General features: G+C 40.3%; 1 protein-coding gene and 1 pseudogene across 3 annotated transcripts; both read right to left on the reverse strand.

Moving 5' to 3' along the window:
- Positions 1 to 309: 309 nt before the first annotated feature.
- On the reverse strand, positions 310 to 22779 carry PRPF3 (pre-mRNA processing factor 3). 3 transcript variants are annotated; one of them, XM_008155820.3, is made up of 16 exons: positions 22723 to 22779; positions 18124 to 18313; positions 17367 to 17497; positions 15275 to 15421; positions 12656 to 12739; positions 12196 to 12416; positions 11237 to 11543; positions 10475 to 10641; positions 9458 to 9537; positions 7493 to 7636; positions 6272 to 6371; positions 5987 to 6100; positions 4934 to 5052; positions 4569 to 4652; positions 2726 to 2787; positions 310 to 676 (listed from the first exon to the last, which is right to left on the reverse strand). In XM_008155820.3, exons 2-16 carry the CDS (start codon positions 18266 to 18268, stop codon positions 530 to 532), a joined length of 2052 nt encoding a protein of 683 aa, XP_008154042.1. In that variant the 5' UTR covers positions 18269 to 18313; positions 22723 to 22779; the 3' UTR covers positions 310 to 529. The 3 variants fall into 3 exon arrangements, with proteins under 3 accessions (XP_008154042.1, XP_054567945.1, XP_054567946.1); XM_054711970.1 differs by lacking the exon at positions 22723 to 22779 and adding an exon at positions 22580 to 22711; XM_054711971.1 differs by lacking the exons at positions 5987 to 6100; positions 22723 to 22779 and adding an exon at positions 22580 to 22713.
- Positions 19097 to 19692, reverse strand: LOC114227829 (60S ribosomal protein L9-like; annotated as a pseudogene).
- Positions 22780 to 22959: the final 180 nt, after the last annotated feature.

Genomic DNA, 22959 nt, shown 5'->3' on the forward strand with positions numbered 1-22959 from the left:
CTGTCTACCTCCTGACTCTATCGAAGGCTGAGAGATGGACATTCGTTTCCCCCTCACCTACTTAATACCTCTTTTTGCTTCACTCTGCTCCAGGAAAGCGGTTTTAGCACTCTTGCTCCAAGATGAGGCCAGAAAATTTCCATTAGACCTCAAAAAGATATACCCATTCATCCTTTCATTCACTCATATATACATAAGCTTCAAGGACAAACTTTTCTTTTTTCACAGCAATTGCTAGGAGTCTGGAGAAAAGATCACCTGAAGACCCAAACTCCAATCAATACCTATGAGTGTATGAAAAATATCATACAAATTTTAAAAATAACTCTTTAATCATATACACATAAGGGGAGTAAAGGGCAGCACCAGGCTGACAGGGGAAGAGAGCAATGTGTTCTCCCTTTGTCCCAATGTCAGCTGGGCACAGTTCTGCGATCACACACACAAGTGGGCCGGGCTGGGAAGTAAAATAAGGGAGAGGACTGAAGAGACATAGGCAAGAGGGTGGAGGCCAGGGCTTGCAGTAGTCTCAGTCAGTAGACTCCAACACAGATTCACTCAGCGCAAGGTCCCAGTAGTGTTCAGCCCCATGCTTTTTGAAATGCTCCCGAGCCATGTTCTCTGTAGGGCACTGTTTGAACTTCATATCCCCAAAGCTCCGGTCTTTGGCTGTACCCTGAAAAAGAGACAAAATATGTAATAACAACACTGCAATTTCTAGTTTAAATCAGATAGTCTTTTATAAAACCTAATAACACTTGTGTAGCAACGTGCTTAGCTGAATATGATTTTATGGTAAAAGGAAATTCTAATCTCCACCTCCTTGGATGTTGCATGAGTTTTCATGAATTTACGCATAAGGGTTTGTTGGTCATTTCTGACTGAATGGAAAAAGAGGAGTTCTGTGCTCTGGTGCCTGGGTGGAAGAGCAAATCTGGAAGGACTATGGATGGTGAGATGGGATGAACTTGTCTCCCATCAGGCCTCAAAGATTAAATTTGGTCTTTTCAGGAGAAAGGTGTTAGAGAAGCAGAGGCTGAAAGGACTCTTTTCACAAGACTTAGTAAGACCCTGTGTACAAGGAGGCTTTGGGGCCCAGTGACGAAGAATACAGGGACAAGGGGGACGACCTCCAGAACTACAATAGAAAAAGATACTGGGTGGAAGCGCATTCTCAAAAAAGGCACCAGTAGCAACAACAGTCATAAAGTGCTACCTCAAGAGGCTTCCAGGGATCAGACTCCAATAAGGAGGCTAGAGCAGAACTTGGCTTGTTTTTGAACCTGAGATATAATTCCTGAAGACATTAGATAAATGGAAGAGATGAAGAGGCTGGGATATTAAATATGCAGGTGGGGTTTTATGAGACAAAAACAAAAAACAAAAAAGAAGGATACATGAAAAACAATTGCCTATAAGAGTGGTCTTAAAGAATCGGAATCAAAAGGGAACTACTTCAGTAAGTGCTTTTCTTTGTTGTTCGAATTTATTTTAATAAGCATTCACTGCTTTTGTAGAACATTACTTTTATAATGAACTAGTTACTAAACATGAGCACATTTAAAAAATTGCCCTAGCTGGTTTGGCTCAGTGGATAGAGTGTTGGCCTGCGGACTGAAGGGTCCTAAGTTCAATTCCAGTCAAGGGCACATGCCAGATTGCAGGCTTGATCCCCATTGTAGGGCATGCAGGAGGCAGCCAATCGATGATTCTCTCTCATTGTTGATGTTTCTAGCTTTCTCTCCCTCTCCCTTCTTCTTTGAAATCAATAAAAATATATTAAAAAAATAAAATAAAAAATAGAAGGTACACATGAACTCAATACAGAAGAACAAAATGAAAACAATAATCACAAAGGTAAAAATATTTACAATGTATAAAGTGTATTCTGGAGTGGAAATAAAAGGATTATTGTACTATATCAGGACACAGATAGCTACTGAGAAAAAAAACTTCTAATGTTTCCTAGAGAAATCGGGTATTTTATGCTTCAAAAAAGGAGAACAATGCTTACTTCACAAATTGGTCTGAACAAGCATATTCATTCATTCATTCATTCATTCATTCATTCATTCTTCAGAACTAATACTGCTTCATTAAGATTTCAGGAATGAAAAAATTGTATAATCATAAGAAAGTTCCATTTGAAGAGTGATTTCGTTACACTGTACAAAGTACAATTACACAATAATTTAATTAGGTTCCCAAACAAAAAAACACCTGACAATAGGGAGGGAAAATTATATTTACATTTTATAGACAAAACAACAGTATTGGATGTTAAACATGCCTCGCCCAGTTGCACAGTTAATAAGTAGTACTGCCCAGATTCCCAACTTTATATTGAGTTTAGTATTTCTTTTACTATATCCAGACAAAGAAAAATCCAACAATTAATTTCCCTCTTTATAGGCCTCATCTATGACTATGAAATAGCTCAATCGAGAATTTGTGATCTTGCCACCAGTTTTCCATACTCTTTTCCAGATGGCAGATACTAACATGCTCTTCAATTTAACTAAAATCTAATGAGGAAGAATTTGCTGCCAAACGTTTAACAATAAATTCCCTCCCCCCTGCCCCCCAAATAAGCAAGAAACCACAAATTACTTAAGGCTTAAGGGATTAGTCATTGTTTAGTTTTACCATTCCATCACTTAATTTGAATAGTATAAACAATCAAGAATTAAAGTTCTGCTTCAGTATTTAATAAAGAATCACCTACCTCCCAGACTAGTACACATTTGTTGGTTTTCTTCACAGCTTCCTCATCGGATTCCTCATCATCTGGAAAAGACAATATAGCTAAATCTTGCTCTAGATATAGACTAGAGACCAAAATTTAGGTTCTAAACAATGTTTAAATCTACCCAAATTATTTTAAATATTGTCAATCTTTACCATGAGTTGGGAGTCCATTCTCAAGGAGGTTTTAGTCTAATGGAGGAGGAGGGCATATATATCAAATGAAAATAGGAACACGAAACAAAATATAGGTCAATTATAGTAAAAAATATACTTTGTGCCCGCCACCGTGGCTCAGTGATTGAACATCGACCTATGAATCAGCAGGTCATGGTTCAATTCCCAGTCAGGGCACATGCCCAGGTTGCAGGCTCGGTCCCCAGTAGGGGACGTGCAGAAGGCAGCAGACCCATGATCTCTCTCATCATTGATGTTTCTCTCTCTCTCCCACTCCCTCTGTGAAACCAATAAAAATATATTAAAAAATATTTTTTGTAAGGTTAAAAAATACTTTAAGACCAAAATGTTAGGTAAAAAAATAAGGCTCTCTGTATATGTTAAATGCCAACCGAAGTTTTCAAAGAAAATAATGAATACTGATGGAAGAATGGTGGCCAGGAGGATTTCAAATATATATATATTTGATAAGATAAAGTTGGGCAAACGAATGAAAAGTACATTTTCTTAAACAAAGCAAGAAGTTTATTTAATCTGAAAATCTTTTGTGTGTTTTTTTGCCTTCAACCCCTTAAAAATTTTTTTATCAAAAAATAATACAGCCTTGGCTGGGTGGCTCAGTTGGTTGGAGCATTGTCCCATATACCAAAAAGTTCCAGGTTCAATTCCTGGTTAGGGCATGTAAGGGAGGCAACTGATCAGAAACATTGATTGAATGTTTCTCTTTCACATTGATGTTTCTCTCTCAAATTAAACACACACACACACACACACACACACACACAACACACACAAAAACAACACACAGACAAGGCCCTGGCTGGGTAGCTTAGTAGGTTAGAGCATCATTCAAGGTTATAGGTTTGATCCCTAGTCAGGGCACATACAAAAATCAACCAATGATTGCATAAATAAATGGAACAACAAATCAATGTTTCTCTTTCTCCCTCTCGCTTTTCTCCACCCTCTCTGCTAAAAAAAAAATTAAAAAACAGCCCTGGCTGTGTGGCTTAGTCAGTTGAGCATGGTCCCACACACCAAAAGGTTGTGGGTTTGATTCCTGGTCAGGGCACATGCCTAAATGTTGGTTCAATCCCAAACAGGAGCAACCAATGGATGTTTCTCCCTCTCTCTACAATCAATAATAAATCCTCACTTGAGGCCCTGGCTGGTTTGGCTCAATGGATAGAGCGTCTGCCTGTGGACTGAAGGGTCCCAGGTTCGATTCCGGCCAGGGGCACATACCTGGGTTGCGGGCTCGATCCCCAGTAGGGGGTATGCAGGAGGCGGCTGATCGATGATTCTCTCTCATCACTGATATTTCTATCTCTCTCTCCCTCTCCCCCTTCCTCTCTAAAATCAATATTTAAAAAAATTCCTCACGTGAGGATTAAAAAAAAAGGATAATATAGACAATGCACACATGACAGTGAAACTGGTAGAAAGAAGTAAAAAGGCCTTAATGGAGAGGCAGAATAACTAACGCACATGACCATGCAATAAATACTGTATGAGTGTCTAGCATATTCATAGTCCAAATGGGCCTTTCTAAAATTCCAGTGTTAGCAAGAATGTCAGAAGGAGAATTGATGAATGGACACAATACCATCCCAACTCCCACTTAATTCCCTCTAACCCCCATTCACCATCTCCCTTTGTGTTGGATGTCTGTTCATCCCACTTTATCCGATGCAGCATAAGACGCTTAAATTTCTTCTGGGACTTGGGGCCTGGAAACAGAAAAGGAGAATTTTGCCAGAATTGTGGAAGGTGGTGGGGTAGAAAATAACCTCTGAGCTCATTCAATGCTGACATTAATATGGTAGCTGAAGCAATCCCAGGAACCATAACTTAGGTCCTTTTACTCCAATAAACACGAAGCAGAGGCCCAGGATATTATGCCCAGGTATGGTTCTAAAATAGTACCCTTTTCTCCTTTCTCCCACCATGCTAATCACTTCAAGGCATAGGGTTGCCTGGGGATAATCTCCCTCAATTTTTTCAGACTCACCCCCTTCCACTACTACCACGTTGACATCCTTGTGCAGTACCACCACCCCTGTCAGGTACAGTTGCCCAGCATTGGCCTCAATCTTGAACTTCTTGGCTGGGTTGCTCAAATTTCGAACTCTGGAGAAGGGAAAGTTTAGTTATGGCTTTCATTTTAGCATCGGTAGCTGCCTGAATGGAATGGCAAATAAAAAAGATGAATCCAAAATGATTTTCTGTCTAAAAACGAAGGTCTTTGGAGTAAGCAAATATACTAATGCTTAAAAGGTAGAAATGATGAGTTTAGATATATTTCTACTGCCTTACACTTCTCCAAAGTCTAGCACTCCACCTTAAAACAAATAACAGGTAATCAAAATTTATTCTAGATGCTTAGGATGTAGTTACAATGCTATCCATAAAAAATTTCTAGGATGCATGAAAAACTGTTAGTAGCAATTAGCTATAGTGAGTAGTCTTAAGGGATAGAGAATAGGAAGGGGACTTCCCCTTAAGTGCCCTTCTATATTGTTAGAATTTTTTTTCTAATCTTAACAAAGATTCACTACTTTTATAATAAAGAACTAGTTACTAAAACATTTAAAAAATAGAAGACACACAGGTACTCAACGTAAGAGAATAAAAACATTAAATCAACACAAAGGTAAAAAATACACTGTATAAAGTGCATTTTGGAGTGGGAATACCGGTAAAAGGTTACTGCAATACATCAGGATATAAGGATATAGTTACTGAAGAAACTTTTAATGCTTCCTGGAGAAATAGGGTATTTTATGCTTCAAAAATCATAGACGATCTTTAGTTCACATCTTGGCCTGAACAAATATACGCATTCATTCATTCTTCAGAACTATTACTGGTTCACTAAGAAGCCTCAGACATAGAAGGGTAAGCCTTTAACCCTCACCATTGTAAAAGATTTACTAACTCCTCTTTACACTTAGGTCATTTAAGGAGAGTAGGGGCTGATGTTAGGTATGCTTTTAGACCACAGTGATTCTGCTTCAAGGACTTAGAAAATGTTCTGGGAAAGGCTGCCAGTTTGAACACCTACCTATATACAGATATGTGTACCCCCTGAGAAATGTCTTCTTTAAGCTTTTTAATTTTCTTGACCTTTCTCTGTTCTGCTGTAAGTTTTCGGGCAGCGTTGGCCTCTTCATGCGCTCTGTCGTGACAGGAAGGACATCCACAAGTGAGAAAGGCATTGAAGATCAGAGGCAGGGCTGAGGGAAAGAGAGAGCAACGGAGGACTCTCCCCTTCCTTCAAATGTGGATCCCCTAGAAAGTTTGGGAAAAATACTTGCCCTGGGTTTCCACCCAATCCCATGGCACTTACTTCTGTCTTTTCGCCATCTGAGCTCTGACATGGGCTTCTACCTTCGTGGGGTCTTGAACAGCTTCTGTTCCTAATACTCGCATCAAATTAGAAATTCTCACTGCAGTGGAAAGAGGACAGAAATCAATCTCCCAAATCTTCTCCAGCTGGGATAGCCTATCCTTTCTTCTCTACCAATTCATATTGTTTACATATTTCAAATCTGCTGAAAACTAACTTCTTCTAGGAACTCCTACCTTGAAAAGACCATACAATTAACTCAGTATTTGTGGATGTTCACACAGTTAATCTACATAGTTGGCATGCATTAAATTTATAAAAGACAAGGAACTTAATTTTTTTAAATGTCATTGTTTTTTATTATTTTCTTTTTAAAGAAACTTATAAATTTAATTAATTAAATTTTTTTTAGAGAGAGAGGGGAGTGACAGAGAGAAGGAGAGAGAAACATCCATTTGTTGATCTACTTATTTATACATTCTTTGGTTGATTTCTGTATATATCCTGACAGGGAATCAAACCCAAAACCTTGGCTTATCAGGACAACAATCTACCAACTGAGCTACCCAGCCAAGGCTGTTGTTTTCTTTTTTTAATTGAATTTACTGGGGTTACACTGGTCAATAAAATTACATAGGTTTCGCCTGGTCAGTGTTGCTCAGGGGTAAAGCGTCCATGTATGAACAAGGAGGTCACAGTTCGATTCCTGGTCAAGGCAAATGCCCAGGTTGTGGGCTCGATCCCCAGTGTGGGACGTGCAGAAAGCAGCCGATCAACAATTCTCTCTCATCATTGATGTTTCTGTCTCAACTGTCCCTCTCTCCCTTCTTCTCTGAAATCCATAAAATATTTTTTAAAATTACATAGGTTTCAAGTGTACAATTCTACACTACATTATCTGCACATTGTATTTGTGCACTCACCATCCAAAGTCTAGTTAGTCTCCTTCCATCACCATTTGTCCCCCATTTACTCTCTTTCACCTTGGGAACTTAATTTCTTTGGTATTTTCACTCTGATAACAGCATTTAGTGAAAGATCCTATACATAACAGTGCTCACTCAAAATCTATTTGAATAAGGAAAGATGACAGAAATTTTGGAAAAGGAAGAAGAGCCAATAAATGATTCTCAGAAACAGAATACAGAGAGATGCTAAAGTTCCTCTAGAATTGCAGAGATCAACATGGCCACCCCTTCATCCCTGCTTTTAAAAATGTACCTTTGGGTTCCGGAGGAGGCATCAGGCCCAGCCTGACTTTCTCTTGTAGCTCCTTCTGGGCTTCCCTCCTTGTTTGCCTTCGGAGTTTCTTCTGTTCCTTCTTGGTAAGATATACTCCCAGAGTAACTGGTGTGTCATTGTCGACTGTTAATTAGAGAAATGAACGTACTAAAGCAATAAGCATGTTAGAGGGACATAGGTGTTATATCAATCACATTAAAAGAATCTTTAGTTTACCCCTAGATGGTTTGTCTCAGTGGATAGAGCATTGGCCCGTAGACTGAAGGGTTTAATTCCAGTCAAGGGCATGTACCTCGGTTGCAGGCTCAATTCCCAGTCAGTGTGCACATGGGAGGCAACCAATCGATGTGAGAGACACATCAATGTTTCTCTCAGTCTCTCCCCGTCCCTTCCACTCTCTCTAAAAATCAATGGAAAAATGTCCTTGGGTAAGGATTATAAACAAAAAACAACAACAAACAAACCAGAATCTTTAATTGTTTTGGTTATTTTTAGGTAGTAAGGTTATATTTTTAAAAAGCATTCTTAACTGCATAGTGTTCTAACTTGATTTTTTTTTAAAAAACAATTGAACCCTTTATCAACTGAAATGCAGCAAATAGAGAAAACAAAATTAGAGCTACTCTGGTCTCTCTGCTTGAGGATTTTGAGTAGGTGGGGGTTATCTAGAATCCCATTTGGATCTCACCTGCTGAACCTCAATGTTTCTATGTAATACAATTCGAAAACCACTGCCCAAGATGATAAAACTTATAATTTTAGAGTTATAGGGAATGGAAAAAAATCATCTGGATCCCCAAAGCAGGTTTACACAACTTTTTAAAACAACCCCTCCACATTCTTCTAATGATTCACATTGATGACAGCTAAGTAGAGTAGACTCTGATGAAATAAAATTCAATATTATACCTTGTATTAGAGCTCAATCTATTTTTCTGAAGTTACTGGAGATACTGACAAGCAAATTTACTAATTGAGGTATTATCTCCTCTGTTCATCTCAAACCTGGTGAAAACATTAAAGTCTTTTATAATCCACACTAGAGACCCGATGCACAAAATTCTTGCAAGAGGCTCAGCCCTCACAGCCCTGGCTGCCCCGGCCTGCCCTCGCAGCCCTGGCTGGCCCTCGCAGCCCCAGCTTTGTCTGGAAGGTCATCCGGATGGTCGTTCTACTGTTCAGTCTAATTAGCATATTAGCTCTTTATTATATAGGATAACTCTTTTTTTGTTGTTAATCCTCACTTGAGGATATTTTTTCTATTGACTTTTAGAGAAGTGGAAGGAGGGAGGGAGGGAGAGAGGGGAAGGGATGGAGGGAGAAAGAAAAGGAAACATCAATGTGAAGGAGACACATCGACTGGTGGCCTCCTGCACAATTGGTGGCCTCCCACACATGCCCCCACTGGGGCCTGGGATCAAACCTATAATCCAGGTATGTGCCCTTGACCGGGAATCGAATCCACAACCCTGCGGTCCAGGGGCTGATGCTCTAACCACTGAGCAACCGGCCAGGGCTGAGCTAATAAAACTTTTGCTACAATAATGATAAAAAGAGAGAAAGGCTAAAGACAAAAACTGAAGGTCAGGAATTTAGAGTTGGTATACAAGACTGGAGTTGGGAGTCAACACTATGACAAAAGCCCAACTTGTACTGTACATCAGTATGGTCCTCTTTAGATTGGGCCTCAGTGCTCTAAAGCTGCGGTAATACTGCAGCTACTAGCCACATGTACCATTTAAATGGAAATTAATTAAAATGGAATAAAATTAAAAATTCAATCCCTTAGTTACATTAGTGCAACTCAGTTTTCAAGTGCTCAACAGTCACACGTGGACAGTTGCTACTATACAGACAATACAGATAGAGAACATGTCCATTATCGCATAAAGTTCTATTGGTTAGTACTTCTTTAGAGTCTTGACTGAGTAATCTATATATTACCTGGAGGGTTGAGCTGGGCTGGATGTTCAACAAGATTTGTGATTCCAAAATAATCTTCTCTCTTGGGATTTTGCTCTGTACTAAAATTGGAGGAAGAAGGGAAAACAGGATATGTGGGTAGAGATGATTCTGAGAGGGGGAGTCTCAGAAACACAATGAAAAAATCCACTCTTTATAATGCACTCAAGCACTTTTTAGTATTTGCCTATCTATAATATGTAATTACATTACACATAATTTTCAAGATGAGAAAACTGGGTCCCACTAAGGTTGGATGCACTCTCCACACCAGTTATTCTCGACCTTTTTTCTAGTCTAACACCCTGATAGATACCACATTCTCTCATTAGTAACATTAATTGGTTGACAAAGAAAGGGTAAGGAAAGGCTGAAATACAGTCTCCTAAAGCCATGTATCAGGATGATGAAGCAGATATAACTAATGCTCTCCATTTTTATTAATGCTCTCCAAATTTTATTTTTTAAATTAAATTTATTGGGGTGACATTGGTTAATAAGATTCTATAGGTTTCAAGTGTGTATCTCCATGACACACAATCTGCATATAGCATTGTGTGCCCCCCATCCAGTCAAATCATCCTGTTATTATATATTTGGCTCCCTTTACCCTTATCCAAATGTTTCTATATGCTTTATTTACCATTCTCTCTCCCATCAACTAAGAATCCTTGCTCTATTCTAGAACTGGATCTTTAAGAAACATAAACACCTATTATAAGTAACAAAAATATAAGAAATAAGTATGCTAAAAACAAATAGCAATATATAACAAAAGCAAATAATTTATAGATCTGCTCTTTTAGATTGATTGTGCCCATTTCTCCTACATTAACAAAAAAACACACACAAAAATAACTCATACAACATATTCTTTATAAGTATATGAGCTTGTGTACAGTTACCTATTTCTCTTGAATTTTAAATGTTTACTTAATGCATAAGTGTCATCTCTCACATTAAAATTATAGTCTTAGTAAAAGGAACTAACAAACTCACAGGTCAAAGCCATTGGGGATGATATAAGAATCCCACCACTCAATTTCAGGAATATCTCCTTCCTTTAACTCCTTCTTAGGAGCAATGAGAGCCAGCCTAGTTGAAGTATGGATGCCTGTTTTTCGAGCTGCTTGTGAGATCTCTGCCTGCAGCTTTTCCAGTTGAGCCTAAGGACAAGATAAACCGAGAAAGGAAGGTAAAACATGGAGTGGTAGAATCCCAAATTTTAAAATACTCCCCCGTTAAACTCTTTACACTTAATGTAACTAGTTCATAATTTCTGAAAGTTTAGAAAAAAAGAGCTGTCCTGCTTTATTTTATCCTTTACTTAAGACATTTCACCCTCATCACTACTCTTTCACCCAATGTGTGCCTGCAGCAAATGTGCAGAAATTGAATATTATGAAAACCTCATTCTGAGAAGATAAAAACAAGGCAAAAGTCATTGAATATACAGTCAATTCAACTCTCCAAGTGTGTGGATTGTCTGCAGTAAATTTTAACACCAGAATAGCTTTCCTCAATCACCCAAAGGGTTTCCTGAATTGTCTCCCTCCACTGTTATTTGGATGTGGAGAATTTTCAACTCAATTTTATTTCCACCTAAATAGAATGTAATTAAGAAGACAAATCAGCTAAAAATCAAGTCTAATTGCCTAAAACACAGAGAAATGAGTTGACAGTATTTTAAGACTCTATTCAATGTCCTTTGTTGCCTTCCTAACTTCTTTGAAGTTCTAGGTTATATTCTTATCCAGATACCTTTGTCCGTAACCGCTGGGCAATCTTCTCAAATTTGCCCTTGTCATGAAATTTAAAAGTGCGTCTCTGCCGCTGGGAAGGGGCAATTGAAACTCGGGGGTCAAAAAAGGTATTGGATTCCATGTCTTCTGATGGCTTTTCTTTAAGCTGTTGCTTGAATTGTTCCCTCTTCACCGCACGAATATTGGCCTTCAGAGTAGGCATTCGGTGTGTCAGCTCAATCTCCTTGCCTGTTGCATCTACAGTGCGACCTTGCTCGTCGAGAATCAGTGGTGTAGGTTTAGTTTGATCTTTTAATTCAACCTTCCTGAAAAATAGCCCACACAGAAATAAATTGCATATGGAACAATAAGGCAAACAAAAAACAAACAGAAAATAAAACAAATCAAAACCCAACAAACACAACCAAGTTACCCAATTCTAGGGAACATAAACCCATAGGTGAGTAATAATATTTTGATTGAAAACACCAAACTGGTTATTTGACTATAAAGTACAATCATATTAAACAAACGGATAGATTACATTGATATGAATTTGCAATCCTATCTTTCTTTATTCCTAAATTCTTGGGTTAGTAAGGGATGCCATACCAATCGTAGATGCTAAAGATGAAGTTTATCATCTTTACCCCGTTATAGAGAACTCTCAGATATGGTCTCACCTAATGTCGTTTATTGGATAGAGCTGAGTTAGGAACCAGGAGACCTGATTCTATTTCTAGCTTCAATATTAGATGAATAATCTTAACCTCAGTCCTACCAATTATAGAAATATTGTGAACTCTGCAACAGGGAAGCCAAAACAATAAATTCAACTGGTATTTACTGAGTTTATGTAAGAAATATTTAACTGTGAGAAATTAGGTTCCTTGGAAGAAGAGGATTAATAACATGCAAAGACATTTATTGCTTCTCAAGCTTCAGAAACAACAAGGATTCCATGAAATAGATACTCACGGGGGAGCAATGCCCATGGCATGCAGATTGGCCAGGCCCACCATATTGGCATTGCCAATGAGCCCTGGCTTCAGTGCCAGCTGGGCTTGGATGCGGGCTTGTAGTTCAGCTGCTTTCCTTGCCTTCTCAATGGCATCATTCATGAAAGTGGCGGCCTGGGAGGGCTGAATAGTGTTGCCAATTGGAAGTCGCTCTGGTTGGGAAGAAGAAGGAGTCTTTGGCTGTGAGATAGGTAAAAAGAAGTCAGAATTAGATGGATTAGGCAGGCAGGTAGGTAGGTGGGTGAGCGCCCATGCACACACATGCACACGCGCACACACACACACACACACACACACACGCACGCACACAGTGGTAGACTGGCGTGAAACATGCAGTCACTTCTGGACTCTCATTTGAATGGATGACAAGAAATTCTGAGTTAAAGATTCTTCTTTTCAGAGTAATCTGGGTATAATACCTGAGGTGTAGGGGGGCTGATGAAACTCAGTTGTTTTTTCCTCTCCTCGATTTGTCGTGTTGCTGCCTCCATCATCTGTTTGATCTGCTCTCGGGAATAGGGGAGAGTTGAAAAGCTGTTAATGTCTCTCTTTTATTTCTCCCATATAGGTTCCTAAATCCAAAGGGCTTTCAGGTCTAGAAGCTAAACATTTTTTGGATGACAACATCACATTCTGCCTGTATCATAGGCTAGAAAATTTAGTAAAGATGAACCCACATAGCTAAGCACTAGCATTTTTCAATGTATCTTCCCAAGGCAGGACTGGTATGTTAGGTAGTAACACAGCTTGATGACTAAGACTTTGGAGTCAGAGAAACCTGAGTTTGAATCTTAACTCTGCCACTTAATGCTGTGTGACCTTGGACATCGTATTTAATCCCTAAGCCTCCAAGTGTCTAAAAGGGGTAAAAACAGTAGCACCTACCTTACCAAAGCTATTGTGAGCATTTAAATAACATATGCAAAACTCATAACAGAACTTCTATTCCTAGAATAGAAATCATTATGTTTTGTTTTGTTTTTTAATCATGTTATTGGTCCCTGAATTACTTGTTTGGGTAACCAGAGATGACAATACAAAGACCTGCTTCATAGTCTCTGTAAACTCCTTGAGGATACAATCAAATAAACTCTTCTTAAATTTTCCAAGAGAACTGGTGTCAAGGGGCTCTAAGAGAGAGAGATAGATAGATAGATAAAATTTTATCGATTTATATTCAGAGAGAGAAGGGTGGGGCAAGGGGACTGGGGAGGGGGGAGAGAGAGAAACATTGACTTGTTGTTCCACTTATTTATGCATTCATCAGTTGCTTCTTATATGTGTCCTGACAGGAGATCAAACCTGCAACCTTGGAGTATTGGAGCAATATTCTAACCAATTGAGCTACCTGGCCAGGATGCTCCATGATATTTTTTAAAATTTATTTTTAATATTTTTTGTTATTAATCCTTACCCGAGGACATTCTGCCCCGCCCCCCAATTGATTTTTAGAGAAAGTGGAAAGGAGGGGGAGAGACAGAGAAAGAGAGAAAAACATCAATGTGAGAGAGACATATTGATTGGTTGCCTCTGCACATACCACGACCAGGCTGGGGATTGAGCCTACAACCAAGGTACGTGCCTTTGACTGGAATTGAACTCAAGACCCTCAGTCTGCGGCCGACACTCTAACCACTGAGCAAAACTGGCCAGAGCAACTTTTTTTTATATATATTTTTATTGATTTCAGAGAGGAAGGTAGAGGGAGAGAGATAGAAGCATCAATGATGAGAGAGAATCATTGATTGGCTGCCTCCTGCACACACCCCACTAGGGATCAAGCCTGCAACCCGGGCATGTGCCCTTGACTGGAATTGAATCCGGGACCCTCCAGTCTGCAGGCCAATGCTCTATCCACTGAGCCAAACTAGCCAGGGCAACAACAAAAATTTTGAGTAGGTAATATATTCACATAGTTCAAAATGTAAAAAGTACAAAAGCTTATATTGTGAATTCTTCCACCTCATTTTCTATTAAAAAACATCATTATCAGTTTCATTCCCTTTCAGAAATATCATATAAGCAAACCTATCTACCCAATGGAATATATCCATATGTATTTCCTCCCAAGAAATTTTAACTGGTATAAGAAACAGTTATTGCTTATGAGGTGTCAAAATTGTCTAACAGTGACCATTAAAAAAAAAAACAAGCCAGGTAATTCCTATTAAAAAAATTAAAAGTCAACTTGAAACTATGTAAGTGGATTATACCTTCTCTAAATTGTTTTTGGAAATTCTCTTCTGCTATCAAGCTGAATTCTGATTATTTCAATAATTTTCTCAATGACCCAATGAGGTAGATAATTGGGTAAATGAAGTTATGTAACACACCTTGTTTGCCACATAATAGGTGCTCAGTAAATGCCATTTCATTAACCTTCAACTGAAATACTCCTGGTTAAATCAAGGAATGATGAAACATAAAACAGGAAATGAAAGTTCCCCAATACTAAACACTAATCCACATCAAGGCCACAATAAATCTGGATCCACATATCTCTTGCTTTTCCAACTCACAAAATTACTGTTTCCAGTTCTTTTTTTTTTTAATCTTTACCTGAGGAGTGAGGATATTTTTTCCATTGATTTTTAGAGAGTGGAAAAGAGGGGAGAGAGAGAAACATCAACATGAGAGAGACTCATTGATTGGTTGCCTCCCGCAGGAGTCCAGACTGGGGCCAGGTACTGAACCTGCAACCGAGGTACATGCCCTTGCCCGGGAACCAAACCAAGACTCTGGTTCTCGGGGCGACACTCTAACCACTGAGCAAATGGGCCAGGGGTGTTTCCATTTTTAAAAAATATATATTTTATTGATTTTTTACAGAGAGGAAGGGAGCGGAATAGAGAGTTAGAAACATCGATGAGAGAGAAACATAGATCAGCAGCCTCCTGCACACTCCCTACTGGGGATGTGCCCGCAACCAAGATACATGCCCTTGACCAGAATCGAACCTGGGACTCTTGAGTCCACAGGCTGATGCTCTATCCACTGAGCCAAACCGGTTAGGGCTGTTTCCATTTCTTAATACTAACCTGGAGCTTAGTCAGCATGCCAGGGCTCTCTGAAGGAGGCCCAGGGATCACTTCTGGCTCCTCTTCTACCTCCTCAAAACGAGGTATCCGTCGCTTCTTTACTCCTGATGATTCCTTGGAGATCTCAGAGTCATCACCAAACACTTCCTAAGGGAACCCAAGATGAAAGAAGAGTTGTATCCCTGCCCATGGGAGAAGAGAAGAATCATCCTAGTTCCTATCAACATTTTGTGGCATTTCCCAGAGTCTTCTAGACCCTCCACCAAATGGACCATCTCACCCAACTTCATCATTCACCCACTCCAGTCAAGCAAATTTCATCCCCATGTCCTTATCAACATGCCCATCTCAAGGTCTTTGCAAATGCTACTGCCCATATGTGTAATGATCTCCCTCAACTTTTCCACAACCCCTGTTCCAAATCCTGCCTGAAACTCACCTCCTCCAGCAAGTTTTCCTCATTAATAGTCTCATCCCATACTGATCAAACTCTTGTTTTGCCTCCTCTTAGCACTTAATAGCTTGGTTTATACTATGTAAAATTACATTCTGCTTGCCAAGTGTTACATCTTTCAATGTTAGTACTTTCTCCCAATTAGAATCTAAGCTCTTCCAGGATAGGGGCTTTCTCTTTCTTCTTCAGTACTCCCCAATAACACTTTGTTCTTATCAAACAATGGGAACTCACTGTTGACTAACTGACAAGGTGAATTTAACAGGACCAAGAATGGCCAACTGGAAGGGACAATGGGAAAAAGCAAATGTACACACCGGTGGTAGGCTTTGGGTGACATCCCCTCTTCACTAGGAGGGCTCGTGTTTTGCAAGGACATATCCTCGGCCAGGGGTGAGCGCTTCCTGGAACTCCTACAGTTCAAGAAAAAGGACTCTCCCATAATATATGGTGTGGGGTTGGGACGTGAATGGACCAAAAAGGGACCCATATCCCAAGGCTATCTAGATACCTTCTTCAAGAATCCCACCTAAGCACTTATACAGCAGCATGCCCTATCATAACTAATGTTCACTCTACAGATCTGTGTATACTGTATATCAAGCATTCCCCTTTAAACATAAAATTCAACAAAAGTCTACAGTCAACCCTAAAATTTACATGAAATTGCTACTCATATTTTATAATTTGTGATTATTTTGTTTGCTCCCCCGACCTTCAACCCTTAAATAGCAAATTCCTTTAAGGCAAGGACTAGCTCTCATTCCGCTGATCACCCTCCAATGCCCTAAACACAGAGAGCATGAATGTTTGTTTCTCTTAGTTCCACAGCCTGGCCAGGGACCAAGCAGACATTGCTTATTCACCCTTTGTGCCTCAGGAAAAGCAATAGGCTACAAAGTATCAAAAGCACTTTGGAAGGTTTGATAGAAGTCACAGAAAGATTTTCTTTAAAGATAGAGACAGAGAGCAAAGATATATAGAGATCAGCTACTTGATACTGCAAATATTCAAAGAGGCCATGACCAATCAGCAACCACAGAACAAAAAGTGAAGTAGGTAAGGGAGTAACGATGGTCCCATTAAGTACTCTACTCATGGGGCCAGATGGCCAGTAAGATGCTATATAGAAAAATGGCAGGCTCTCCAGACAAATAGTAACTGTTGTTAGGTATTCCATCTATAAGTCCACTGCAGAGAAACCTCTAAAAAGGAGCAACAATGAGGTCTACACTCAGGTAGCAGTAGAATCACATTCTGAAGCAATCTATTAGGCATCAAGCAAATTGAAGCATAAAATCTTAAATCAATCAATTTTTAGGCAGTAGTAAAGGTGGGGGGAGGGGGAGAAAGAAACATAGGGAAACATGAGAACCAAAACCCCTAACTGTATATGAAAATAGGACAAACTTATCAATTGTTTCCTTGGAATATTTCAACCCATGAACTTAGGTAGTTCATTACCATAAGATGGTGATAATTCAAGTTCACCCCCTCTGCTTTAAGGTGTAAGTAAGTGCCTCTCTTGAATATTAGGTATTCTAATAGTGGATATCAAAGTGTGAACCACGTAAGCTCAGCAACTTTGTTACCATTCAAAACACTCCCGAGTTAATCAGATAGTTAACTGTAACCTACCTTTAGCTCTCGTTTTCTGCTCCTGTCACTGCTAGACTTGGAATGTCTAGAGCTTCGGCCTTCCTCTACAGCCTCAAACAGTTTGTCCACAAATCGGAGAGTAGAATCATCAAGAAAAGGTTTCAGATGGTCTGAAAGGAAAAAAAGAGGTGGCAGGGTTGAAAAGGTAAGAGTACTTAATTTAGTCTAATACTAGGCACATAACAGACACCAACACTGGAAATTTATCTCTGGGGGAGGAAAATATTTTCAGTTCTTTGTAGGATTCCCATAAATCCTCTTACACTGAGTCACTTCGCCCTATGAGGTAAAAATACAGTTATAATTCTTTAGAGTAGGAAGTAGCATAGCCAGAGCAAGCTACTTAAGTTGAGCATCAAACTTTGGGATGAAAAAAAGTCTCCCTAACTCTTCCCCAAATAGCAGAGATGATCATTAACAAAATCTACCTCCCTCAACTTTTTCATAACAACTTCTATATATTTAGATGTCAACCTGAATCTGAATGTATCCACCTCACTTTAACATATTTCCTAAGTAAATTTAACTTAGGTAACTCAGGACAGTGGTCAAGGGAAGTCAGTCTGAGATTCAAAATGTCACAAAAATAAAAAATAGGAGAAAAAGCAAAATCAGTTATTTGAGTTATTTTCATTATAATGCAAGAAAAAAAATGTAGCCTGATCCTTTTGGGAAAGTTCAAAGCAGTCCTTGGGGTCATCTCATGGTAAGTCAGAAGATTCAGAAAGGTACATACCAGCTGCTTTCTTCTTGTCCATGCCCTTCCCCACACAGTTCAGTGCTGCTGTGACCACTGTGGGCTCTGAGAAACCCAGTACCCTCTTCACTGTCTTCTCTACCCATGGTTTTAGCTCATCCAGCTCCCTCTTAGACAGTGCCATTCTTCAGGAAAAGGAGGATAGCTCAAATGGAGTTCTATACTGCACCTAAAAAGAAATCAGGAAAGACTTAAGTTAGAGGATAAGAAAAGACCAAAGTGATTCCAGGCAATGGTTAGTACATCATTAGGCTTAGGCAGTTCCTCCACTTCATTTCAAGCCAAATACTTTACCTAAAACGCATACTTCATAGCAGAAAGAGCTACATCCTGTTTGATTTTTAACCCTAACTCAGTATCAGTGGGTCAATGAAATTTGTGGAATAAATAAACCAACCCTGGGAATAATCTAGTCTGAGAAATGAGTTCTAGCCCTGGCTGGTATGGCTCAGTTGGTTGGGTGTCCTCCTGACATGGAAAGATTGCCATTTCAATTCCCGGTCAAGGCACATGCCTGGGTTGTGGGCTCGATCCCCGCTTGGGTGCATGCAGGAGGCAGCTGATCAATGTTTCTCTCTCTCGCTTCCCCTCTCTCAGAAAAATCAATAAAGATCAATCAATCAATCAATCGTTCTAGCTTCTTTTTCGAACCTGTCATATCAACAAGGACTTGTTTTATAACATGAAAACAAGACTGAAAAAAGCCCACCCAGAGTTTATCTTTTCTACTTCTAAGCAGGCATTTCTTAACTCAACCTATAGGTTCCCTTTCTTTTAGGGGTTGCAAGTAAGGGAGGGCTTGTCCAGGTCAGTTTATCCTATATTAAAGCTCATAATCTTTAAGACTATTCGGTCACATTTCTTTTTTTTATTGTACATTTTTATAATTTCACAAACAAGTGTGACAAATCATTCGGCATCTCGGTGTTTCTATAGTTGGACAAATTAGATCTTATTCATCAGCCTGCTGAACTGTTCCTTTTTCAAAAACATAAAATACCATCCAAAATTTTCTGATATCCTTGTTTTTAACTGTTGTGGCTTGCTGAATCAAAGCAGCTGAATTTGATACAAGTTCAATGTCATTTCCTTTAAGAATCAACTCATCTTTCTGGGCTTGAGATACTGAACAAGCAATGCCTGACCTCATCCGAACTCTGCGGATGTATTTTTCACCCAAGAAATTTCTAATTTCAACAAGAGAGCCATTCTCCTGAATAACGACGTTGATGGGGAAGTGAGTGTACACAGACCCCATCTTGTAACAGAGCCCAGTGTAACACCCTTGATCATGTTCTGTACATGACTGCAGATAGTGCGAACTGTGGCCAGTTCCGTTCTATTTCCCCACCATCTGTCAACCCGGAGCCTCTTCTTCTTCTTTCCAAGGAGACTGAGCTCTACATGGATGTGACTGAAGTCCCTCCGCAGGGTGCCTCTGGGGCCCTTTACTATAACTGTGCGTCCCTTCAGAGTGATGTCCACATTTTCTGGGATGTCCAGAGTCTGATTGCTGAGAGTGGTCTTCATCCTCGCAGTAGATGCAGCAAAGAGCTGGTCACATTTCTTTGAACTCATATTCATCCCAGTGAGAATTCTATACCGATAATTTTCTCTCATGTCCTACAGCAAGCATGTCAAACTCCAGCCCCCGGGTTGCATGTGGTCCACAACGATTATTTTTGCGCCCCAGCCAATATAACGGTATTTAAGAAACTTATTAATAAAAATCTCATAACTTAATTTTCACAATACCCTGTTATACATCATTATTAATAACGAACTACAACTTTCGCTAATGACTAATTACTATAATCGTGTTACATTCATTTCCCTTACTTGCAGGCCCACTAATACTCTCCATTAATAAGACTTCTCTCCACTAATACTAGCAGCGAATATTTCAGCAGCTGATTGCCACATCATTAATCTTGTACTGATTTGTTTGGTGTTCGCAATTGGAAATATTTCGATTTCGGAGAACAAGAAAAATTGGTTTATTTGTGTTACACTTATTAATTTGTACAGTTATTCAGTGTCTGGTGAGTTAATGTTCAAGAAAAAATATTAATTTTTTGCCGAAACCGGTTTGGCTCAGTGGATAGAGTATCGGCCTGCGGACTGAAGGGTCCCAGGTTCGATTCCGGTCAAGGGCATGTACCTTGGTTGCAGGCACATCCCCAGTGGGGGGTGTGTAGGAGGCAGCTGATGGATGTTTCTCTCTCATCGATGTTTCTAGCTCTCTATCCCTCTCTGTAAAAAATCAATAAAATATATTCTTTTTAAAAAGAAAAAATATTAATTTTTATTAAAATGTAATAACAATTACTCATTTATTTCAGTCTTTTGTATTCAGCATGTCTCTATAGAAATAAACCTACGTTTCTATGAAAATTAAAGCTTTTTTTTTTTTTTTTTTGAGGCCCACATAAACTTAAACCTTGTTTATTTGGCCCGTGTTAGCCTTTGAGTTTGACATGCTTGTTCTACAGGGTCTCTGTCAGTTGACTTGATTGAGTAAATCCCTCAGCTCAGAAAAAAATACCCTCATTTGGACGTTCTAGCTCTTTGCTTTTTCACCTTTATTCTCCGACTTTTTAGCTTAGCAGAGAAAACACTATCATAAAGGACTCTCTACAACAAATCCTTGTTACTTAATGCAAGCTGGTATAATTCTTAAACATTATTCATGTTTACATTCTCATCTCCTACCTAATCTCAACTCAAAACTCCGCATGAGCCTGGCCGGTGTGGCTCAGTGGTTGAGCATTGACCTATGAGCCAGGAGGTCAGGTTTCCATTCCTGGTCAGGGCATAGGTCCTGGTTTCGGGCTCGATCCCCAGTAGGGGCGTGCAGGAGGCAGCTGATCAGTAATTCTCTCTCCTCATTGATGTTTCTATCTCCCTCTCCCTTCCATTCTCTCTCTAAAAATTAAAAAAATATTAAAATAAACAACTCATGAGCATAGAGAACATTTTATTTCCCTGATTTTCTCCATAATGCCTAAAAGTCAATAATTGCACTGACCTCAATTTCCAAGCTAACCTCCCAGCAGTGCAACATATCAAGGTCTAACCTAGGAATCAATCTTTCAAGATGTGTTAAGGGCCCTAGCCGGCTTGGCTCAGTGGATAGAGTGTCAGCCTTCGGACTGAAGGGTCCTGGGTTCCATTCCGGCCAAGGGCACATGCCTGGGTTGCGGGCTCCACCCCCAGTAGGGGGTGTGCAGGAGGCAGCCAATCAATGATTCTCTCTCATCATTGATGTTTCTATCTCTCTGTCCTTCTCCCTTCCTCTCTGAAATCAATAAAGAAATATATTTTTAAAAATTGCAGTTAATAAAAATTCTGATTTTAAAAAAAAAAAAAAAGATGTGTTAAGGTATCTTTTCTCCTAAAAGATAGTCTGATTAACTTCCACATTCTTGGCAGGTTTATCCTCTTTAAGATCTGTTGCTAAACAGTGTATTTAATTTTGGTATCACCACAAGCAGCTAGTAGATTCAAGTCATGAAAGTAGGAGTGAAAAGATTTTATGCCTCAGTGACACATTATATAAACAGTTCTCTATTCACCCATCAGGAAATAGCAGTATAACCTATCAATCTCTACATATTAAGTGTGTACTGCTCAAAAGCAGCATATTGAGATACCAAAGTGAAGAAAGAGCTCACAATGAACAGGTGCAACACCCAGCTCTACTATTTAGCAGCCTTTGGGCAAGTGAGTCCCCTTAAGCCTCAGTTTACTCACCTTACAAAATGAGGACAACTGCCATACCTACATTGTACTTAACCCACTCAATAAATACGTATTGTGCCAAGCAGTATACTGGGTGCCGAGGATACATACAATAGCGAACAAACCCGAGAAGAATCCTCGCCTTAAGAGTTTTATATTCCAGTAAAGGTGAATCACAGGCGAGAAAGTGCAAGCCCTTTGAAAATCCAAAGCCGTAAATGAGCTGCCGCTCTATGGGATGAAAGGTATGGCCAAGCGCTATACCAACAGATGGATTCAAGTCCATAGAAGGTAATGTGCACACGGAACAGGCAGTGGGCAAAAATCAAAGTTTCAAACAGTAACTAGCTTTGTCACTAATCAAATGTTGAACAATAACCGAGTGGGGCAGGGGGCGGGGCGGGGTGTTTGCGATGATGAGGAAGGAGAGGAAGGCGGAATGATGTCTGAATGAGCAGGTGGCAGAATCCAGTCTCCTGAAGGATTTCCTTACGCCCTGCTCCTCTTCACTGCACCCCGTTACCCACCCCCCGCCCCCAGCCCCAGCCCCATCCTTCCCTTTTCGCTCCCTCCGTCCCGCCGGCGGGTCCCTATCCCAGCGTGTTCTCCCCAAACTCCTTATTTCTGAGCTCGTCTCCCCAGCCCGTCTCCTTCCCGCCCCCGCCCTTTTCCTCCTCCACAATCTCATTCTGACCCGTTCTCCGGCAGAGCCTGGTTCTTCTCTCGGCTGCCTTCCCACGGAACCTTCCCGCTTCGTTCCTCCTCCGGGACCGAGCCCGGGCCCCCGGCGCTCGGACTGGGGGGGACACCCCCTCTGGGCCCGGGGCCACTACTCACCTCACAAACTTCAGCCCCTGAGACGGAGCCCGAACGTTACACCGGAACCGGAAACCCTCCGACTGCCCGACGTTCTGCCGTCGCTACCGCCACCGGGGCCTCCACGCCGCGGTCCTCCAACACGTGACGGGGGAGGGCCGGGCCTCCCACTCGCGCAGCTGCAGTAGCCACCGTCCCCGGCGGCGGGGCGCACGCGCAGTGGAGCCCTGAAGTTGCCCCGAGCAAGTTCCTGCCAAC

This window comes from Eptesicus fuscus, chromosome 22, assembly GCF_027574615.1.
Source record: "Eptesicus fuscus isolate TK198812 chromosome 22, DD_ASM_mEF_20220401, whole genome shotgun sequence".
Classification (NCBI taxonomy): Eukaryota; Metazoa; Chordata; class Mammalia; order Chiroptera; family Vespertilionidae; genus Eptesicus; species Eptesicus fuscus.